The following is a 20,752-nucleotide window of genomic DNA, read 5'->3' as shown; positions in this document are numbered from 1 at the left end:
CAGGGTTTCTGCAGCCAGGCGAGCCCACTCAGCAGTCTCCTGAGGCACAGTGCTTCTGGTATCCCCACATCCCTCCCCCAACCACTCATCCCAGTGTTCTGACAAACCCACTGAAGAAACAAAGGAATGAAAGATGGGCTGGGCTCAGGAGTCCTCCTCCTCCTCCTCCTCCTCCTCCTCCTCAGTCAGCATCCAGCATGCCCACATCAGCATTGCCTTTGATATCCTGCGAAACCAGACAGGAGGAGCCAGGGTGAGAAGAAACCCAGCTGTGGACATGCCACTGGGGCAGCTGGTGACAAGGGGTAGGGCAGAGGTTGGGGACTCGCTATAGGTATGTGAGTCCCACTGCAGGAACAAGGGACAGCCACGAGTCCATGGCTGACATGGCACTGACCTGATAGATTGTACCTGCTGGCAGAGCTCGGGGCTCGGTGCCTCGTACTGGTACTGGGGTGGTCTCTCCATGAACTACAAAAGCAAAGGGGAGGGTGAGATGAGTCTGCTCCAGCCAGAGTACCCAGAGTGCTGCCCCATGCAGCCTGAGAGCCCAATAACCCCACGAAAACACCTAGGATTGATGTGTCTCTCCCTCGCTTCTGATCTTTTACCCAGATAGCTCAGAAGATGCTCCAGCAACTGTTTGTTCCTACCCAATTGTTTAACTCAGGCTAAACCACATCTTCACCATCCCTGGAGGGATTTAAAGACCTGTGGATATGGCAGCTGGGGCTATGGTTCAGTGGTGGCTTGACAGTGCTGAGGAATGGTTAGACTTCCATCTCAGGAGCTCTTTTCCAGCCTAAGTGATTACATGACTCCCTCATGATTCCCAGATCCTCCACCATCTACACTGACACCTGCATTCAATTTCCCATCCCCACCAGCCAGGTGAGGAAAGATCTTGGGGATGGAGACCAGTGCTGTGGGCACAGAGAGCCCCCCCAGCCCTCAGGGGACCTCACCAGCTGCTTTGTATTTACCGACTCCCGAGCACTGCACTGCTCTGGCCTGGAGCTGGGCCCAGCTCTTGCAGGGGATGCTTGCTCTTCCTCCTCCTCCATTTCCTCCTCCTCCTCCTCAAGCTCCTTTCTATTTCGCAGCCCTGTCTCCTTTCTGCTCTTCTTTGCCCCCTGTGGGCTCCCGAGCACCGATCCCTTGCGTGTGCCTCTCCCCCTGTGCTTCGAGGTGCCTGGGAGATGCTGCTGCTCACTGCAGGCCTGCTCATCTTCCTCCACCAGCTTCCTCTTGGCAACCACAGTCTCTCCTCCCTTTGTCCTGGTGTGAGCCAGTCCAGGCTTCAATGCCTCTGCAGAGGAAGCTGTGCCACTGGAGCAGGCCTGCTCCCTGTGAGGAATCCTGCCAGGCGGCGATTGCAAGCTGCTGCTGGGCAAGACTGGGAAAGCTGGAGAAAGAGTGGGCAGGGTGGGCTGAGAGGCCCTGGATCTCTGCAGGCTTTGATCAGCACACAGGGCATCCCAGGCTGCCTCTGCAGCTGATGCTGCCTCACTGGTGCTGATCTCCACCAGACTGGGATGGCTGTAGCAGCGGAGCAGGGAGGGAGAGGAGGTCTGTGCTGGCTCTCCCCGCGGTGAGCCCTCAGCAGAGCTCTGGCTGCACACTTCCAACAGGTCAGTGGTGTTGCTGTCAGCAGCCACATCTTTCTGGGTCTTCAGGGGAGGGTCAGATTGAAAGGTCTTCTCTAGTAAGAGGAAAAGCACAGTCAGTTTGAGCAGGGTGGTGGTGGGACCTGCCCTGGCACACAGGAAGAGTGGCAGGGCTGAAATGATGCAGATCCAGGCTATGGGAACACCACAGCACTGCTTTATGGCCAGGGGAAATCAAGCCAGCATCATTAAGAAGAGTGGAGCTGTCTCCTGCCAGGAAGGCAGCCTGGATGCCCTGGGACACGGGGACTCACCATCTGAAGAGCTTGGGGTCAAAGACAACGAGGGCATCCCATTCCAGGGGTTGTCCAGGGATCCCTCCAGGCTATCTGACAAGTTTGGTGATGCAGCACCTGCAATGAAGAAGCCAGAGGGTTGATTTTAGCAAAGAAAGCAGCTGCCCATTCCCTGTGGGCCCCCTGTGCACAAGATCTCAGAGACAGCTCTTGAGGGGAGCTCTGCAGCCCTTTCCAGCCCAAAATGTGGCATATCCCAGTGAGATCCTCTCCAAGATCTCACAGGGCAGGCGGTGGAGAGGCAGACACTGCCCAGAGAGCAGGCAGCTATGAAGAAGGCCTTCTCCTGCACCCTGCACTGCCCAGGACAGTTCTTCCCTTCAGCTCCTCCTCCACATGGAGCTTCCACAGGTAATTCTGCAGCAAAGCTTGGTGACACCAAGCCAAGTAAGGTGACACAAACCCATGGTGGTGCTGAGCCAGAGCCAGCAAGGAGCCCACACCAGGGCAGGAGACTCACACTCAGTGGTGGCATCAAAATGACTTCTTGTGCTCCCAGCACAACCAACCAAAGCAGCAGCTTCAAGAAACTTGAGGACTGGGACCATCCCCTGCCTGCTCAACGTCTCCCAAAGACCTGGCCACACCAGTACCTCCTCCACTCAATCCAGGGAGATGGGCTGAGCCAACTGTAGAGGAAACTAAAGGCTGGATGGGATCTGGAGCGTTCATAGGATGCCATGAGGATGATCCAAGGGCTGGAGCACTGCTGCTATGGAGACAGGCTGAGAGAGTTGGGATTATTCAGCTTGGAGAATTGAAAGCTCTAAGGAGACCTTCAAGAACCTTCCAGCATCTAAAGAGGCTCCAAGAGGGCTGGAGAAAGACTTTAGACAAGGCCATGGAGTGGCAGACAAAGGGGAATGGCCTCACACTGACAGAGGGCAGTTAGATATTTTTAAGAAATTCTTCCCTGTGAGGGTGGGGAGGCCCTGGCACATGTTGCCCAGTGAAGATGTGGCTGCCCCAGCCCTGGAAGGTGTTAAAAGCTAAGTTGGACAGGGCTTGGAGCAACCTGGTCTAGTGCAATGTGTCCCTACTCATAGAAGAGATTGGGGCTAGATATTCTTTAAGGTCCCTCCCAACACAAGTCATTCCAGGATCTGCAGATTCTGCTACTCACAGCTGATTTGAGATACAACACTTGGGTCTCCTGGCACTGTCCTGTCATCACTACTCTTTCCAGGAGCTGCTTGGCTTGTATCTGCAATGAAAGGGGCACTGTTGGTCATATCCCCAGCATGAGGCACACCCAGAGCAAGGGAACTCTTCTCCCCACCCCAGGGAGCCCCTAATTCCACATGCCTGGGTGCCTACCTGTGTACCCTGCAGACACTGCCTCAGAAGAATCACAAACCACTGCCTCCTGCTCAGGAGGGATCACCAGGGCACTGACTGGGACCATGAAAACATCCTCACCCTGCTGAAATGAGACACGTGACAAGGTTTTTGCTGGGCAGTCCCTCTCCAGATGCAGGAGTCCACCTGTGCCTGCCCACCCAACACCATCTCCCTCCCCAGCAAACCCCCAGCTCTGCCCACTGTCCTTTCCTTCCTTCTCCCACCCACCAGAGCACCCCAAGCTGTGCCAGCAGGACAGACTGACCTCCTTCTTGCGCTCTGCCTCCCACTGGGTGATGGGAACCTCATCCTCCACTGTCACTGGCTTCTCCTTTGATTTCCATAAATCCAAGCATTCCTCAGCATTTTCCTTCAAAATCTCCAGCTGGTTCTGTCCTATGGCATCAATCAGCTGAGAGACAGAGGGCTCTAGAGCAAGAACACACAGACATCAGTGGAGGAGACAGCTGAACTCAGGCAAGCCTCACTTGCAAACACTTTCACCCTGCTGCATGACTTAGTGACTGTCATGACACTGAAACCTGTGGGAGCAGCCACAATTCTGCATTTCCTTTGCTTCTAAAAATTATATTTCCTTTCTTCACAAATCCTGGACCAGAAACACGAGCACAGGCATTTAATGTCCCACTCTGCTTCAGCTATCAGCATTATCTCTTCCTGCTTTGGGCTTAGCAGTGTACACTTGTGAGATCTGACCAGGTCTGTGCTACCTCTGCCTAACACGGACCAAGCTGAGGAAACCCAAGGGCTCCCCCAGGCACTCAGAGCATTGCATGCCCCCCCACAACCCTTTACCTGAGCTGGGAGCATTCCTCACAGCAAGATTCCTCCTGCAATGACCAAGGAGAAGACAAAGCCAGGTTAGGGCTGGGATATACACAGTTCTTGGCCACAGGTCAAGCAGCCTGGATTGGAAGAAGCAGCTTGTGAAAGTAGTGGATCCCTCACTGGGTGCTGATCTGGCCACATGCTCAGTATGCCAGCAATACCCATCAGGAAGCCTCACCCCTGGAGATGGATGGATTGAAGGCCCTGGGGATCTCCAATATTGGATCTCCAAGGATGAAGGATGAGCTGTGCAGGGCTGACCCACACAGCTGTGCTGCCCACCACTGGCAGGAGCAAGCTCCCCTCAGGTGTTTCCTCCTAGCTCAGAGGAAGAGGCTGGCAATGTGCCACCATAATTTCATTTTTCCCAGTCCATTCAAGTCTGTCACATTCCAGGGCAAGGAGTCACACAGGTTAACCAGGAGCTGCCATAACCTGTGCCAGCCCTTGCCAGCCTGCTCTAACGCCAGTCTGAGGCTGCACACATCAGGGTACCTGGATACATCCCTCAGCCCCATACTCACAGCCAGAGCTCCTTTATCTTCTTCATCACAGAGGGATTCTGGTTCCTGCAGCAAGAAAGAAGCCAGTTACTGATTCCCTCCAAGTCCCTATCTCCCTTCTCCCTTGCTTTGGAGACAATCCCTCCTTTAAAAGGGATTGCCACAAGCAGGACTCCCAGGGTCAGTGCTGCTGTGGGGAAGATGAAGAAGTCCCCCTGAGCACAGCCCCACCCAGGCATCCCACGGGCCTTACCCATCAGATGATTCCATCCTCTGCCTCTGCATGGGCAGCACGATGAACTGCTGGGCCGTGAGGTAAAACTCGCAGTCCTCCTGTGGGGAGAAGGCAGCTCTGAGTCCCACCACTGCCCCTGCCCTCCCTGGGGCCAGCCAGCACTCCCACACCCACCCCAGCTCTGCCACCAACCCTCCAGCTCTAAGAGAAGGTCTCCTCAAAAAGGACAGCCCCCCTTCAAACAGGAGTTTGTGTCTTCCTGTGTCAGCTGATGGCTCCACAAGAGCCACACAGCAGGGTGGGCCAGGCCAGGGGAGTCTGTGGGGACACCTCTGAACCACTGCAAGGGGACAGTGGGCTGCTCTGCCACCAGCCCATGCAGGCCTTCTGCAGCTGTCCAACAGGCAGAGGTGACAGCCAGGTGACCCAGGGAAAGATGCACCCCGTTGAGGAAAGATGTACCCCAGTGAGGGCTCATCCCTGCCAGGTCAGCTGCCACAGGCCCCACAGGAGCTGCAGATGGAAATGAAAGGCCACCCATCACCTGCCTTCAGCTCCTGGGAGCAGGCAAGAGTGCAGGGAGCACAGCAAGGTAAAGGAACAGGCTGCTTCCACTCCTCAGAGCACTTACCAGCCTGGCCTCGTCCTGAAAACACACCGTGTACTTCTGCAGGACGATAATTCTGCAATTAAGGCTGGAAAGCCTGAGCTGGAGGTGGGCGCTGGAAAGGGAGCAGAGCAGGAGTGCCTTGAAGAACAGAGCTGGACCCCCCCAGACACACAGTGGGGCTCCTGCAAGAGCTCTGCCAGCCACATTGGGGCGTTCTGGAACGTGTCTCAGCATGAGCAGCAGGCACCAAGGGCTCCTTAGTAATTCCTGCCTAAGAGCAGCATCTTTCTGCTGCTTATCCTTGGCTCTCTGCTGCCAGCACCCCAAGAGTTTAAGGGTGTCCAAATGGGGAAATGGAGGAAAGCACTGAAGGAGCAGCCCAGGCTACCATGGTTAATGATCTGGCTCCTTCCACAAAACCCAAGGGCTTTACAGTCCTTTCTAATGGCATCACAGTTTCTGCCATGGATCCCTGCCCATCCCAACCAGCAGACACCGCAGCAAGAGCATTCCAGCTTTCTTCTCTGAGCAGCTCTTTCACACCAGCTTCCCACCCTGAGGTTGCTTTAGCTTAACACAACCTGAGACAAGAGCAGGCAGGAGCCCCAGGTGCTCCCAGCAGCTGTGCAGAACTGCTGTCCCAGCCACGCCAAGCCACGGTGGAACCCACTTTTCCTCTGCCTGCAGAGCCTCGGCTGTAATGACCACACGGATGTAGCAGGATCCGTCAGAGACCTGCACCACAGCGTCCTGGAGCAGCCCAGGCTGGCCAGCTGCACTCGAGTCACTCAAGACCTGTCAGGAGATTGGAGAAAGGGAATAAAAAAAGAACTCTTATTCATAGACCTGGAACAAGTTTCACAGGAAGGCGGTCACAACACCAAGCTTTTCCTCCTCAAAACAAAAATTAACATCAGAGATGTTGAGGAGGAAGAGTTGCACATCCACAGCCAGCAAACTGGGAAGCACTGTGAACTTCCCAGAACTGATTTCAAAGGCTGTTGGAGCACTTTGGTACAGGCCCTCTGGGTACCTACCCGCACCACCTGCCCAGCCAGGAAATTCTCACGCTCATCCACTTGCTCGTAATTCACCAAGAGGTCAGCAATCCATGGCTCCAGGACATACAGTTTGGGAGAAGCCACAGTCTTGTCCACACACACAAGACTACACGAGAAGAGACAAGACGCCAAGCCATAAGCAGTGCTCCATCACCCTCGGAAGGGTTTTGCACTCCAAGCACAGCCACAAACCCAGGAGACTGCTCAAATCCACCCAAGTGCACCCACTTCTCTGCAAGCACCCATGCTAAGGGCTTTGTACTAAGGAAGCCACGCTGCTGGGGACACACAGGTCCTGCTGCATCCTGCTGGGACAGTGGAGGGGGACACTCACAGCTCTGGAGTGTGCCTGGCCTTCTGCAAGTCTCCCACACAGGAGAGGACATTTATTTCTACCTCCTTCCACATTTATCACCCAATAACATTTCGCCTGGAACCAAGTCTTAACTACAACTGAACTGTGAAAGGCAGAGGCTGGGAAAAGGTAAAGGTTGGAGGCAGGCAGTGGCTGAGGGCAAGCAGGGGCTGAGGACAGGCGGGGCGGAGGGCAGCTGGGGCGGAGGGCAGCTGGGGCTGAGGGCAGACAGGGGCTGAGGGCAGGCGGAGCTGAGGGCAGGCGGGGCGGGGCTGGGCCACACGAGGTTGGGGTCAAGCGGGGGCTCAGGGCAGGCAGGGCTGACCCCCCTCCCGGGCCCCCTCACCGCTCCCCCGCCGCCAGCCCCGGGCTCGCCCCGCCTGGCGGAGCGGCCGCCGCCGCCATGGCCGCGCGGCCCGGAACGGGAAGCGGCGCCCGGCAGCGCCACCTCCGGGGCGGGGCGGGGCGGGCCCGGCTCCCGGGCCTCCCCATCTCACCCCAATCCTAATCCTCATCCTTATCCTTATGTCCTGCCCTATCCCTGTGCCCAACCCCGGCGCTTTTCCTGGGTACGCGCGTCCCCTTCTAGAAGAGAAGGGTCTGGGGAGATGTCAGAGCCGGTTCCAGTTCATAAAGGGGTTGCAGGAGAGCTGGAGAAGGACTTTGGACCCTGGAGTGATAGCATAAGGGGGAATGGCTTCAAATTGAAAAAAAAAAAGGCAGGTTTAGGTTAGATATGAGGAGGAAATTCTTCCCTGCTAACGGGGTGAGGCCCTGGCACAGGTTGCCCAGAGAAGCTGAGGCTGCCCCAGCCCTGGAAGTGTCCAAGGCCAGGTTGGATGGGGCTCTGGGCCTAAGGGAAGGTGACCCTGCCCATGGCGGGGTGTTGGAACAACAGGTTTCTTCCAAGCCCAGTCAGAACAGTTTGCCATTCAGTGATTCACATGTGATGCTAAACCATCCCTGCAACTCTATCTTGGTTTTGTGTTCTTTCCTTTAGCTTTGGTTTGAGCTCCAGGTAATCCCAGGGTTTCCCCAGATGGTTGCCCGTGGGAAGAAGCGTCCTGTCACAACAGCCTTGCCTATCCTTTATCTCATGTTAAGGTATCAAAGCCACTTCATCAAGTCTGTCAAGGAACCTGGGCGATGTTCTGGCTGAAGGGATGGGAAATTCCTGCCCTCACCCAGTTCAGCTGTGACTTGGGGCAGTCAGTGCCTTCCATCTCCGTGCCAGAGGCTGTGGTTCCATCAGTGGGCTGACACTAGGGGCACTGAAATGGCACAGCAAGATGGATATAATTGTCACCCTGTATTTGGTTTGCATGGCCAGGTTTTGGTGGGGTGGGCCTTCTGGGGAAGCTGCCAGGAGCCTCCTCCGTGTCCAGCAGAGCCAGGGGCAGATGTGTTGCTGGCCAAGGCCAAACCCTTCAGCCACAGTGTAACACTGCTGTGATAACATATTTGAGAAGAAAACAAAAAAGTTATTGTGCAGATGTAATTGCAGCCAGAGAAGAGTGGAGTGAGAATATGTGAGGGGAGTAGCTCGGCAGACACCAAGGTCAGTGCACAGGGAGGAGGAGGAGGTGCTCCAGGCACTGGAGCTGAGATTCTCTTGCAGCCCATGGTTCAGCCATGCCTGTGCCTGAAGGACTGCACCCCAGGGAAGGGTGATCCATGTTGCAGCAGTTTGTGGAGAATTCTTGCCCAGGAGATGGACTCACGTTGGAGAAGTTGATGGAGAACTGTCTGCCATAGAAGGGACCCCATGCTGGAGCTGGGGAAGGACTCCAACTCTTCTTCCTCAGTCACAGCAGGGAAAATATGTGATGAACTGACCACAGTCCCCATTCCCTGCCTCCCTGCACTGCTGAGCAGGGGGAGGTAGAGCTGGGGAAAAGGGAGTGGTGGAGGGAAGGTATTTTTAAGATTTATCTTACTTCTCATTATCCTGCTCTGGTTTTGTTAGTAACAAATTCAGTTAATATGCCCAGTTTGAGATTGTTTTGCCTGTGATGGTATTTGGAGAGTGATCTCTCCTGGACCTTATCTTGACTCATGAACCTTTGTTACATTTTTCCTCTCCCCTGTCCAGTTGCAGAGGGAAGTGATAGAGAGGCTTTGGTGAATGTGAGGCATCCAGCCAGGGTCAACTCACCACACACACAGAAGAGGAGGCAGCAGGGTTTGCTCTTACTGAAAAAAAGCTGATTTATTTGGAAAAGTTGCATTTGGATAGTGGATCAGATCTCCTCAACATGGGAAATCGTCATTGTCCATTTGCAAAGCAAAGTTGGAGCAGCATTTCCAGCTGGAGCACGAGAGGTTCCACAAGCTTATGCACCCTAGTTCTGCCCAATCACATCCCACAGAAGTGGTTGTTAATTACTTTAAACTACCTACACAACATCTCTGAACTATCTTAATTGTGTGCATTCCACTGTTGCAAATGGTCTGTGCAGTTTGAGTGATGCTGCAGCAGGAACCAGCTGGGGAGGCAATGGGATCACAGAATCAGAGGATCATTTAGACAGGAAAAGACCCCTAAGACCACCAAGTACAATCCATCCATCATCCATCAGATGCCCAGACCCTCCCTGCAGGGTGGGGACACATGGAAACATGCAGGTCATAGTTCTCCATTGATTTTAGGTGCAACAGGAGCTTCTGGAGGATGATTCTATAATTCAGTGATCCTCAGGCCTGTCCAAAGCTCCTGAATCCACCACATGCTTCCCTGGGAGTTCAGTCCATCAATTGGTTCAGTACTGCAGGAAAGAGCTGGGCAGTACCTGGACCACCCTGGGGCTGGATGTTCCCCTGCAGTGCAAGTGCCTGAGCACAGCCCTGGCTCCCAGCTACACCAAAGTCACACCCAGGGGCAAACCTGAATTTATCATAGCATCACAGAGCCATAGTTTGGGCTGGAAAGGATGTTAAAGACCATCTAGTTCCAACCCCCCTGAACAAGTAGGGATGCCTTACACTAGACCAGATTGCTCAGAAGCCCATGCAGCCTGTCCATGAACACTTCCAGGGACGGCACAGGGATTATCCTTCTATCACACTTAAATATTATAGGTGCTGTTAGAGCAGACTCTGAGGAAAGGGGTCACTCTGGTCAGCCCTGGAGGGTTTTTCCCAGTGGTCCTGGAGGGTTTCTAGGTTTCTCAGCCTGTTCTTGTGGTTAAGGAACACTTGTCTGTCCTGGCTGCTCCGTCCTCAAGTCCTCAAGGGGCATTCACCTGTCCTGACTGCTCCATCCCCAGCCCTGGCCTTGGCATTGCACAAACTAAGGCCAACAAACTGCAGTGTGCAGAGTCAGCGAGTCCAGCCTCGCCTGCCTGACCTTGGGCAAGGGGAGGGACAGGCCTGGCATCCCAGGAGGGAGGGAGGTGGTGGGAGAGGGTGTCACACTGCAAGGACAGGGATAGTGCTGGCCCTGAAAACCAAAAGGCTCAGGTCTGGCAGCATAAAGCAACACTCCTGACACCCAGCCCAGGGCATTCCCTGCCTGGGCAGAACACTTGGCTCCCTTTGCATCATTCCACAGCCAGCAGGAAAAGTGGATCATGGGTATGGACCAGAGCCAAAAGATTGAGGTGCAGGCAGAGAATTTCTGAGAGCCACGAGCTGATGCAAGTCTTCATGGGAACATGTGAGATAACCAAGTAGCAAAAGGCACTGGCAGAGTCCAGGCGGGAGCAGTGCAGCCACAGCCAGGGCAGCATGGCCGGGCTCCACGTCCGCTCCCTTCTGGTCACCGGGGCCAACCGAGGCATCGGCCTGGGGCTCGTCCAGCATTTCCTGAGGATGCCAAACCCACCTCAGTGGATCTTTGCAGGCTGTCGGGACCCCAAGGGACAGCGAGCACAGGTGAGGCTGGGCAGGGGGAGACTGGATCAGGAATGGTGTTTGCAATGGGCTGGAGCTGCAGTCAAGCACCTGCAGCACAGGTCAGCCGGCTTGGGACACCACAGGACCAATTGCACGGGATACGTGGAGGGGGGAATGGCACCAGGCATGTATAGAAGGCACAGAGCCCCATTGGTGTGGCAGCTGGAGCAGGTGTTGGACACAAAGTGATGCAGGACAGAGATGAAGTGGCATGGGCTTTGCCTGGGAATGGCTGAGCCTCTGCACAGCCCCTCCAGCCTCTCCATGCCTACACAGTGCCCTCTCTTTCAGGAGTTGCAGAATTTGGCCTCCAAGCACCCCAACATCATCATCATCCCGCTCGGTAGGTGCCCCGAGTGCGGATCCTTTGCCCCAGCTCCTCTGGCGAGTGCCCAGGCTGGGCACACCCTGGGAGCCCGTGCTGGGAGGGAGCTGTGCCATGGGCTGGTGCCTGCAGGGCCGTCGGGCACTGCCACCTCTGGGGGAACAGAGGGGACTCCAGCACGGGGACACAGGCTCTGACCTCCCTGTGTTGGCTCTGCAGAAGTCTCTGACCCTGCCAGTATCAAGGCAGCTGCATCCAAGGTTGGGGAGCACCTGGGGGGCTCTGGGCTCAACCTCCTCATCAACAATGCTGGAATTGTGAAGTTGAACACGCTTGATACCGAGACATCAGAGGACATGAGGGAGATTTACACCACCAACACAATTGGACCCCTGCTGATGGGTCAGGTGAGACCCTCACTCACGTTGGGCTGTCCTGGAGAAGCATGAAGGGCTGGTGGGAGGGGCTCCTGTCACAGCTCTGGTGCCCTGATGGGCTCTCAGTTAATGAGAAGCTCAGGCAGCCATGGGCTGGAGCTCAGGAGCTGGAGCCTGGCAGGGAAGAGGAGGGAGGATGCCCCCCAGTGCTGGTGTCCATGTTGCCCACTGTGGAATGAGCTTCTCCCCTGCCCTTGCTGTGTCCATGTGTGCTCCTGTCCCCTCTATCTCCTCTCAGGCATTTCTGCCCTTGCTGAAGAAGGCTGCCCAGGGGAGCCCAGGCTCAGGGCTGAGCTGCAGCAAGGCTGCCATCGTCAACATGTCCAGCATTGGTGGCTCCATCGCCTCTGCCTTTGGTTGGGAGTTGATGCAAGTCACCTCGTACCGCTGCAGCAAGGTAGTGTCACAGCTTTGCTTTCCCTGCCCAGCTGCGGGTCCCCTTGCAGCCCCCCTTCCCCTGCCACCACCGTCCCTCACTGTCTCCCCTCAGGCTGCTCTGAACATGCTGAGCAAGTGCCAGTCCCTGGCGTACAAGGAGCACGGCGTCCTCTGCGTCGCTCTCCACCCCGGCTGGGTGCAAACCGACATGGGCAGCGCTGCGGGACACGCGGTAGGAATTCCCCCGGGGCGGGTCCATTACAGCTCCGGGGCTGATTTTGCATGGTTGGGAGTTGCTGTCCTGAGCCCCTGCCCGTGGCTTCCCTGCCTGCCCGATCCCTGCTGGAGCAGCTCCCCCTGTCCTGGGTGCTGGGTGTCCCCATCCCCTCAGTTCTCGTCTCAGTCCCTCCCCCTGGGGTTTTCAGCTTTCCCTTTGCCCTGGAGCAGCTCTTTCCCCTGGCTCCAGCTGCTCCAGGGCTCCCAGCCAGGCCTTGGGCATGGGCTGCATCTCGCCCTGTGCCCCACAGCCCCCCGTGACAGTGGATGACAGCGTGCAAGGGATGCTGAAGGTCCTCTCCTCCCTCTCTGAGAAGGACACCGGCACCTTCCTGGACTGGGAAGGGAATGTCATCCCCTGGTGAGACACCACTGCAGGATCCTGGCAGCCAGAGGTCCCTTTGGCACTGCTCCCACCTCCCCCACATCCTCAATAAACTCCTGCTGAGACCCCCAGCTCTGTTGTGCAGTGCCAGCTCATGGGGTGCCCCTTTCCAGATATCCCACTCGTGCCCTGGGGATTGGTGGTGCCCAGAGCTGCCCCAGCCCAGGGCTGTCACTGGCACCCCCATGAGTTCCAGCCAGCAGCTCCCATGGCACCGTGAGTGCCCTCTGGAAACCTCCCCTCCAGGAGGCACTGGAGGAGCTGGAGCTGGGCCCTCTCCTGAGAGGAGAGAGATCTTCTGAGCCCCTGCAGGACTGGCTTTCCCCTGCCCAGGCTGAGCTGCCTGAGGGGCTGGGGGTCACAGGGAGCAGCTGCTCTCTGCCCTCATCTGGGGAATGCCTGGTCTCAGGTGGGACAGAGGGACACACAGAGCTCGGGCAGAGCACAGGGATCCTGCCATGGGCTCAGACAGGGGTTTGAGACTGAATGTGGAGACAGAGCAGAGAGGCATCAGCTGCCAGAGTTTACAGAGTGAGGGGTACAGAGGGAGCAAAGGTAACACATGCTGTGGGAAAGGAGGTAGAGGCTGTTTCCCAGGCTGACCCTCTCCCCAGCAGTGTGGGGAGGGCTGGGAGTGAGCAGGGGTGACCACGCAGAGGGGTGAACCAAGCAGGGGTGACCAAATAGAGGCTGCAGTATGGGCAAGAGGCACTGTCCATCTGTCCATCACCAGGGCAGGCTGTTCCCTTCCCAGTCGAGGAAGGCTCCAGAGGTGTCCTGTGAGAGGCTGGCCAGCACGGTCAGGATGCCCCTCACACTGTGCTCCACTGTCAGTGGTGCCTGCAGAAAAGGACAATGAGCTGTAACAGAGAGCAGCTCCTGGGGAGGGTGCATGCCTGGGAACAGCATCCATGATGCTCATGGGGATATTTTTCCTTACTGCCACACCTCTCCAGGCTGGCTTGGGAAGACAGGGCTGGCTATCCCACATACTCAGTATGTTGCAGCTTGCTGCCTTCTCCCTGCCTACTCTGCTCCAGAAGATGGTCCTGGCAGCCACAGCAACACATAAAATCCCCCAAGTGCCCCTGCCCTCCCCAGAACATGGGGATTCAGTGGGGGTCCTGCTGACCCTCCCCTGCACAACCCAGTACCTCCTGTGTGCCCATGTCCGTCTTCACCCAGCCAGGATGGATGGCCACGCACAAGATCCCCTTGTCCTGGAGTTCTGCAGCCAAGCACCTTGTCACCATGTTCTGGGCAGCCTGGAAGAGGCACAGCCCTGCCAGCACAACCCAGGGAATGGGTGGGCAGGAGAGGAGACATTTCATAGCCACAAAATGTCTGTGGAGATGGGGAATGGGACTTGGTCCTGCAACAAAGCATCAGCATGACCTGCTGGAAAGGCTCAGTCCTGGCTGCTGCTGTCCCAGTCTCTGTGCTTCCACCTGGGAGAACCAGGCAGGGGATGGGTGGCTGGGGCAGGGGGTGACCCAGGGGCTCCCTCCCCTCCATGGGCACCGTGCCTGGGACAGCATCTCCAGCACCTCCCTGGCAGCTCACCTTGCTGGCCCGGTACGGGTACATGGGGGCCTGTGGCACGTGGAGGCACAGCCCAATGGAGCCCAGCTTGGAGGAGATGTTGATGACAGCAGCCCTGCTGCAGCTCAGACCCTCCTTTCCCTCTCCCTTTGCTGCCTGCTCCAGGAGCGGCAGAAATTCCTGATGCAAAGACACCAATGCTCCATTAACATGCAAGAGAACCCCAATTTCAGGACCATCCTGGAGGGCTCTGTCCCAGACTGCAGACAAGCAGCTGGACAGACACTCCTGGCAGAAGTGCAGGGAATGGGGAAGATGCCCCAAGGAGGGGCCAGGCTCCAGCCTTTCCTTCCCCAGGAAAGGAGTGAGCTGGCCCAGTGAGCCTGGAACAGGCTCCAGGTGGGAAGAACTAAGGGTGATGCTGGGTTGGGCTACGCTGCTGAGCTCCTCTGGGTAGGCAGGGGAGATCCATGGAGGTGCCCTTATTCCCATAATGGAACATCTTCCCAAAGAGAAGAAATGCAAAAGGTCCAGACATACCTTGACAACCTGAAGTGGCCCAACCACGTTGGTGGCAAACACGTCGAGCATCTCCTCTGAGTCCAGGGAGCACAGTGTGGCATGGGAGCTGATGCCTGCATTGTTGATGAGCAGGTTCAAGCCCTGGTCCTTCAGATGATTCTGCACAGCCTGCATGGCCCTTTGGATGCTGGGCAAATTCACTGTGTCTGCCAGGGAAAAAGCAAAGGGAAGAATAGCTCTGATGGGTCACACAGCACCCACTGGAAATTGTGCTGTGGCTGGAAGCCGCACTTATCCAGAAAGGATGCAGCAGGTTTAGCAGATTGTGCACATTGGAATGAGCAGCAGTTTGTCCTCACCTCTTGGTTTTGCAGCCTCAGCTGAATTAAACCTTAATTCAAATCATTTTGGGTCATGTGGGGGCTACTGGTAGGAAAAATTTGTCTGTATTTTCTTTCTGTATCTAAGGAATTTATGATTGTACAAGGGATGCTTGGTCCTTGCACACTGACACTCCCAAGTTTATTTCCACAGGGAGCCATTTTTTTCTTCATGCTGTTACCCACAAGGTTTTGGAGCTGACAGATGAGCTGAGTACAAGTAATAAAAGATTTGGGATGTAACCTGCAGTATTTGGTTGCAGGCTCTGAATCTGAACTTCCCTATCCCTACTGAGCAAGTTGTGGGGACAACCCCTCTCAAGTAACAAGGCACAACTGAAATTGGGTTAACAAGGATAAGCATCCCCAGTGCCTTCCTCTTTGCTTAAGTATTAGTATAGCTTTTGAAATTCTGCCATGTTTTAATTGCAGGATTTTTCTGACTTAGGCAATAAAAGTGGTGGTTTTTTTTAAGTTTGCATCCAGCTGTCAGGGTTGTTTGTTAGCATTTACATCCTGTCCTGGATACTCACCAACTGAAGTGGCCATCATTTGTTTATTTAAAAGGTCATCTAAATACCTTCAGGATGTGAAACAGGCTAATTAGGCCAACATTAAACTTTATATATTGCTTTTTAATACCTTAGGTGTACCACAGAGCCCTTAAAACCATGAATATTCACGTGTATGGGCAGGTTGGAGTGCGCCCTTGTTCCCATGCACGTTTCTGTGCCTGTTTTTTGCAGATGCCAATGTGATGAGCCTGCTGGGAGTGGGGGACTGCAGATTCATTATTTTTTTGCAACACTTTGGCCCCTGAGCTGTGTTTCTGTTCTCATTCTTGGAAAAGAGTGACTTAGCAAAGGTTTCCAAGGCTGAAGATTTCTTTCTTGGAATATTTGTACACTGATGGGCAGCAAAGAGATCCTTTTCCCTGGCATTTTTAACTAGCCTGATGTTTTTACGGTGGTAAGCAAGTATCTGAGCAGCATGGGACTTGTTCCTACCTTGTGTTGTGCAGCCCAGACCTTTGTGGAGGTGTCCTAAAAACATTTGAGGGGAACACCATGGGGATAATCTGCTGTGGGGCTGCTGGGAGGGGAAGGAGTCTTGGGATTCAAGAGGATATTGCATGTCTAATTGCAGGACAAATCACAGAGTGCTTTGGAGTTATTTCTTTGGATAACAATGGGATGAAGTTCAAGGTTCTGTCACTCCAGTACAAGTGAGGGATTTTTTGGTCACCTGGTGAATGATTAACTGCTCTATCTGGGTTAGCTGAGTCATTGCTCCAAGGCATGTGGGATCCACACATTTTTAGTCCTTAACCCCCAAATTTGATGAAATAACCAATGCTTGTCTCCCTGGAAGAAATAAGGGTGGGAAAGAAAGAGAGAGAATGAAAAGAAGTGACAGATCTTACACATTTTTGAGTTATTTTTTTAACTTTTCTTCCTGAAGAGTCTATGCCTGTTACTGGTTTGAAGACAACTCTTCCTTTTTATGGAGCAAGAGAACTTGAAGCAACTTCTCTTTTTAAAAAAATATCTTGTTGCTGTTGATATTTAAGAGCTTTTAAGCTTACTTTGGGACTTTATTGACAGGTTGGGGCTTGGGGTGTGTGTTTTTAGAAAAGATTATTCTTGTTATGGCCAGTCCCTTGAGATGTCCCTTTTATGTTGGCCATGCTCTTCCCATCAGGTACTGCCAGTTGGGGCTTCACAGCTCATTTTTTATTACAGAGAAGGTATTTTATTTTAATAACCTACTTAATAGCAAAAGAGAGATTTGCTGCCTCTTTGTAGTAAAGCCTGAATTCAAGAATGTCTTATTTTCTAAGTAGTATTTAAAAAGTTGAAGTTGAACTGAAGTTATTTGAACTTTTCAGGTGCTTTTAAACAAATAAGCAGGTAGGTAGATAGGTAGGTACTGATATGGAATAGCCTTGATTCAGTTTTCTTATTATTGGCTTCAATGAAATACAAATATTTAGAAGCTATGGCTGCTTCCCACCTCACTTTTTACAGCAATGGCAATCCTAGTGCAGGCACTTTGCCAAAACATTTCTTTTGGATTTAGTTGTTCTTTTAATTCTTCATTAATAAAAGCAGCCCCCACTCTCTCAGACACAGGGGAACACAGGAAATCTCTGTTCCTCAAGACTGGTGCTCCTTATCTCCCCACTCTTCACCCAAACACTGTCCTCCCCAGTGAGAGCCTGTACCTGTCCAGCACCCTGGAAGCTTCTTTCCTGTGAATACCCCAATTCCAACTTTGCCAATTCCAAATGCCAGCCTGGCTGTTCTCCCTAGGCTGCCGAGGTCCATTTGCTACTTGTGCTTCTCCCAAATGCTGCTGAAAAAGGTCACTGAATTTGGCCCACATCCATAGAAGGAGGGAATGGCCAAGAGGACATCTCCCCAGTCCAAGCTATGGACATCCTGTGCCTCTGGGTCAGAGCATCAGCCTGGGGTACCAGGCTGGGCAGATTTCCCATGTGTCATTTTCAGCTGTTTTTTTCCTCCATTATTTACCTGAAAGAAATACCAACCATGACCTCCTCCAACCAACCCTCCTCCTTAGGAACCATCCAGGTGGTTACTGTGCCCTGCCTTGTACACTTTGTGAACCCATGTGTCCTAGCCCAAAACCTGGGCACTGTATTTAGCATCCTTGGGAAGAGGCGTCATGCCTTTCCCATGACACTTGCTCAGCTGAGATGCCTGGACCCACCTCTGCCTCCTCTGAAGCCAGTTTGACTGCTCCAGCCAGGGCACAGCTTAATTTGCAGGGAGAAGCTTACCCAAGTGTGCATGGATGCCTCCCCATGGATCCCTCCCCACCTGTCAGGGCTAGAGCTTCCTGCAAAAGCCACCCCTGCTCCCACCTCCAAAGTCATCGGAGAGCAATGTTGGGTGCAAGGAGAAAGGTTGCTCCATACCTAGCTGGACCAGTTTGATGCTGGAATGCTGGGCAGCTAAGTCTTGCAGGGCCTGGAAATAAAGTGATGGGGCAAGGGAGAAGGTTAGAAGCCACTGGCTGCATGGTCAGGTGTCCCACCCCTGCTCCCAGATCACTGAGCCAGGGTGGCTTTGCTTTTGCCAGGGTGGGGAAAGAGCACAGGGCCATCCCCAGTGGATGGGGTAGGGCAGCAACCCCACAGCCAGCCCAGATGCTGTTGGGCTTAGGAACTGCCCCCCCTCCTGAGTAATCCCAGCACAGAAAAGGGGTTGGCCAGCCATGGGCACAGCAGGAGTGAGTGGTGAATACGTCTGCCTCTCCAGCCTCATCCCACCCTGCCACACTGGGCACTGACTTTTCCAGGGAGCTGGGGGGGTTATGAGACCCCCAGAGCACTTCAGCCCCCACTCCTGGGCTACCCAGCCAGGGCAGCAAGCCAACAGGGATGTGGGGACCGTGGATCCTCTCTGCCCACCTGGCTCAGCACCATCCCCTTCCCTGTGCCCACACTGACCTTCCCTCTGGGGCCCTCGGGGTCGCGGCAGGTGGCGAAGATGTGCTGGGGGGGCCGGGGGCTGGCGGCCAGCTGCCGCACGAGCTCCAGCCCGATGCCCCGGCTGGACCCTGTCACCAGCACGCTCCGAGCCAGCGCAGCCATGTCCCCAGCCTCTGCGCCGGGCGGTGACATGTGGCAGGATTGCCGCCTGCCTGGCCTGAAGAGGAGCCCGGCACAGCCCAGGGTGTGGCTCTGGGCACCCATGGGGACTGGGACAGTGCCAGCGCCTGGCCCCTCGCCTGCCCCAAATACAGCAAGGGTCTCAAGAGGACCAAGGGCTCCCTGGTATTTGACAGGGCTGCATGTCACCTGCATTGTCACTATGCTTCTCTAAAGCCCCAGCCCCCATAGTCTCTGTAACAGCAGAAGGGTCCACCTCTTCCACAGGCTTGGAAGAGCACTGCAAGGAAAAGGAGAATAGGTTCAAATCTGGCTGTGGCCAGCAATCTCCTAGTTTGCGGGGTGAGTTGAATTCTGAGACACTAATCCAAAGCCCAGCCTGGGAAGCACAGAGAATGCAGTTTATGTGCTGCAGGTTCTACCCCTGCCAACACTTCCACTCCAGAGCATCCAGGAGCCAGCAGAGAAGGACCCTCCACTCCCTGCAGCCTCGACCACTGACCGCTGGGGCTTCAAGCTCACATCCATCTTCTTCCTCCTTGCTGGAGGACAATGCTGGATGCTTATAAACTGAAGAAATGCATGTAAAAGCAAGGCTGCTGCAACCCAGGCCAGCCTGGGGGCATGGATTTTTAGCATGCAGAAGTGTTAGAAAAAGCATAGAGCTGCCATGTAAAAAGCCTCAGCTAAAACAGAATAATTGGGGCAACATGAATATGGGGTGGGGTAGGAAAAAAGAAAAGGAAAGTAATGGGAGTGGGTCCATCCCATCTGGATGTGCCTCATGGCACATACCTGTTGCTCAGTGTGGCAGAGGGAACAAAAGTCTCTATTCCCCAGTAGCTGAGTGGTTCCACATTTGGCAATCACCAAAGAAACACTCGGGAGATGGTGAGGGGCCCTCACATTTGGAAGATGATCTTTCAGGTGACACAGATCATGAAAGGGAAGAAGCAGTGGTGTTTCCTTCCATGGTGGTGGACAGACTATGGCCCCCATGAGAGGTAAGCATGCTGGGTGTGGATTTGGATGGTGTTGGAGTCGGAACTGCTGTTGCAGACGTTCTTGCAGGTGTAGTCACCTGCACAAACAATTGCACTGCACAGACTTGCCTGCCCTGCCAGCAGCATCCAGAGCAGAGCTCCCATTAGGAACAAATTAGACTGGAGTTTCCTCTTTTCCTTCCAGACTCCTTAGGAAGGAAACAACAGAAACAAGTGAAGAGGGCTGCACGACCAGGAATGGCTATGGGCCAGTGCCAAGCAGGGGAGTGACCTTTGGAAAGGGCTGACCGATGGTGGCCAAGGACAGCAGCACAGGCACACTCATGGCTCCAGAATCACAGCCCAGGGCCAGAAAGTGTGCGCCAGGGAAGAGATGAGACCAGGCTACAGTGCTATAGAGGCATCTGGGAACTGTCCAGGTTAGAGAGGAACTGAGAGAACTCTACTCTAAGGCACAACAGGAGGAGCAGGATCGGCAATGACTCCGGAACAGGTTGCCCAGGGCTTGAACCTGACCTCAAAACCCTCCAGGGACCCTGCAGACTTCCCAGACCCCCTTTAAATGCTTGATTGTCCTCAGAGTGATTTTTTTTTTTTTTTTTTGCCAGCGTGGCACCTCCTCTGCATACATGCTGTGCCCCTTGGCCTGGGTCCACAAGCCCTTCCCATGAGCTCCATGACCAGAGCCATGCAGGGACCTCTCCTGCATCTCACAGCCTTGACTTTGACCCCGCAGACCCCTGCAAAGACCCTGTAGTCATTACATCCCCCAGCAGGGCTTTGCTCACCCCTCCAGCACCCCCAGCCAGCTCCTGCTCTGCCACAGCCCCTTCCCGGCTGAGCCCCGCAGCTCCCGGCTCCCTCCATGGCAGCCGGCAGCATCATTGTTGCAAAATGGGCAATGTGTCAGTCAGTGTTATCTTAAGTCAGGCTGTTCTTTGATGTAAAACCTTTGGATACTTTCAAGCCTAATCAGCAGGAAAGGAGAGCTAATCGCTGGAAGAGGCAGCAGCCAGCATCCCTCACTCAAGGACATTCCGGAACTAACAAGATTT

At 54.5% G+C, this 20,752-nt stretch overlaps 3 protein-coding genes across 5 annotated transcripts; 1 reads left to right on the top strand and 2 right to left on the bottom strand.

Annotated features, from left to right (window-relative positions):
• Nucleotides 1–5: 5 nt before the first annotated feature.
• Nucleotides 6–7,323, bottom strand: LOC131089405 (nucleolar and coiled-body phosphoprotein 1-like). Of its 3 annotated transcripts, none has more exons than XM_058034128.1 (15): nucleotides 7,264–7,323; nucleotides 6,539–6,668; nucleotides 6,172–6,296; nucleotides 5,523–5,613; nucleotides 4,910–4,989; nucleotides 4,678–4,722; nucleotides 4,121–4,155; nucleotides 3,570–3,733; nucleotides 3,281–3,386; nucleotides 3,087–3,167; nucleotides 2,557–2,688; nucleotides 1,922–2,020; nucleotides 984–1,702; nucleotides 398–471; nucleotides 6–226 (listed from the first exon to the last, which is right to left on the bottom strand). In XM_058034128.1, the coding sequence occupies exons 1-15, from the start codon at nucleotides 7,320–7,322 to the stop codon at nucleotides 145–147; spliced, it is 2,022 nt and encodes a 673-aa protein (XP_057890111.1). In that variant the 5' UTR covers nucleotide 7,323; the 3' UTR covers nucleotides 6–144. The 3 variants fall into 3 exon arrangements, with proteins under 3 accessions (XP_057890111.1, XP_057890112.1, XP_057890113.1); XM_058034129.1 differs by having other exon boundaries at nucleotides 3,281–3,383; XM_058034130.1 differs by lacking the exon at nucleotides 2,557–2,688.
• A 3,320-nt stretch (nucleotides 7,324–10,643) lies between these two features.
• On the top strand, nucleotides 10,644–12,683 carry LOC131089438 (C-signal-like). The gene is made up of 6 exons (XM_058034189.1): nucleotides 10,644–10,790; nucleotides 11,103–11,154; nucleotides 11,356–11,543; nucleotides 11,812–11,970; nucleotides 12,064–12,183; nucleotides 12,479–12,683. The coding sequence occupies exons 1-6, from the start codon at nucleotides 10,644–10,646 to the stop codon at nucleotides 12,590–12,592; spliced, it is 780 nt and encodes a 259-aa protein (XP_057890172.1). The 3' UTR covers nucleotides 12,593–12,683.
• A 655-nt stretch (nucleotides 12,684–13,338) lies between these two features.
• Nucleotides 13,339–18,791, bottom strand: LOC131089480 (C-signal-like). The gene is made up of 6 exons (XM_058034249.1): nucleotides 18,532–18,791; nucleotides 17,998–18,049; nucleotides 14,695–14,882; nucleotides 14,176–14,334; nucleotides 13,767–13,877; nucleotides 13,339–13,452 (listed from the first exon to the last, which is right to left on the bottom strand). The coding sequence occupies exons 1-6, from the start codon at nucleotides 18,775–18,777 to the stop codon at nucleotides 13,339–13,341; spliced, it is 870 nt and encodes a 289-aa protein (XP_057890232.1). The 5' UTR covers nucleotides 18,778–18,791.
• Nucleotides 18,792–20,752: the final 1,961 nt, after the last annotated feature.

This window comes from Melospiza georgiana, chromosome 14 (genome assembly GCF_028018845.1).
Source record: "Melospiza georgiana isolate bMelGeo1 chromosome 14, bMelGeo1.pri, whole genome shotgun sequence".
NCBI classification, from domain to species: domain Eukaryota; kingdom Metazoa; phylum Chordata; class Aves; order Passeriformes; family Passerellidae; genus Melospiza; species Melospiza georgiana.
This window is presented reverse-complemented; position numbering and strand designations above follow the sequence as displayed.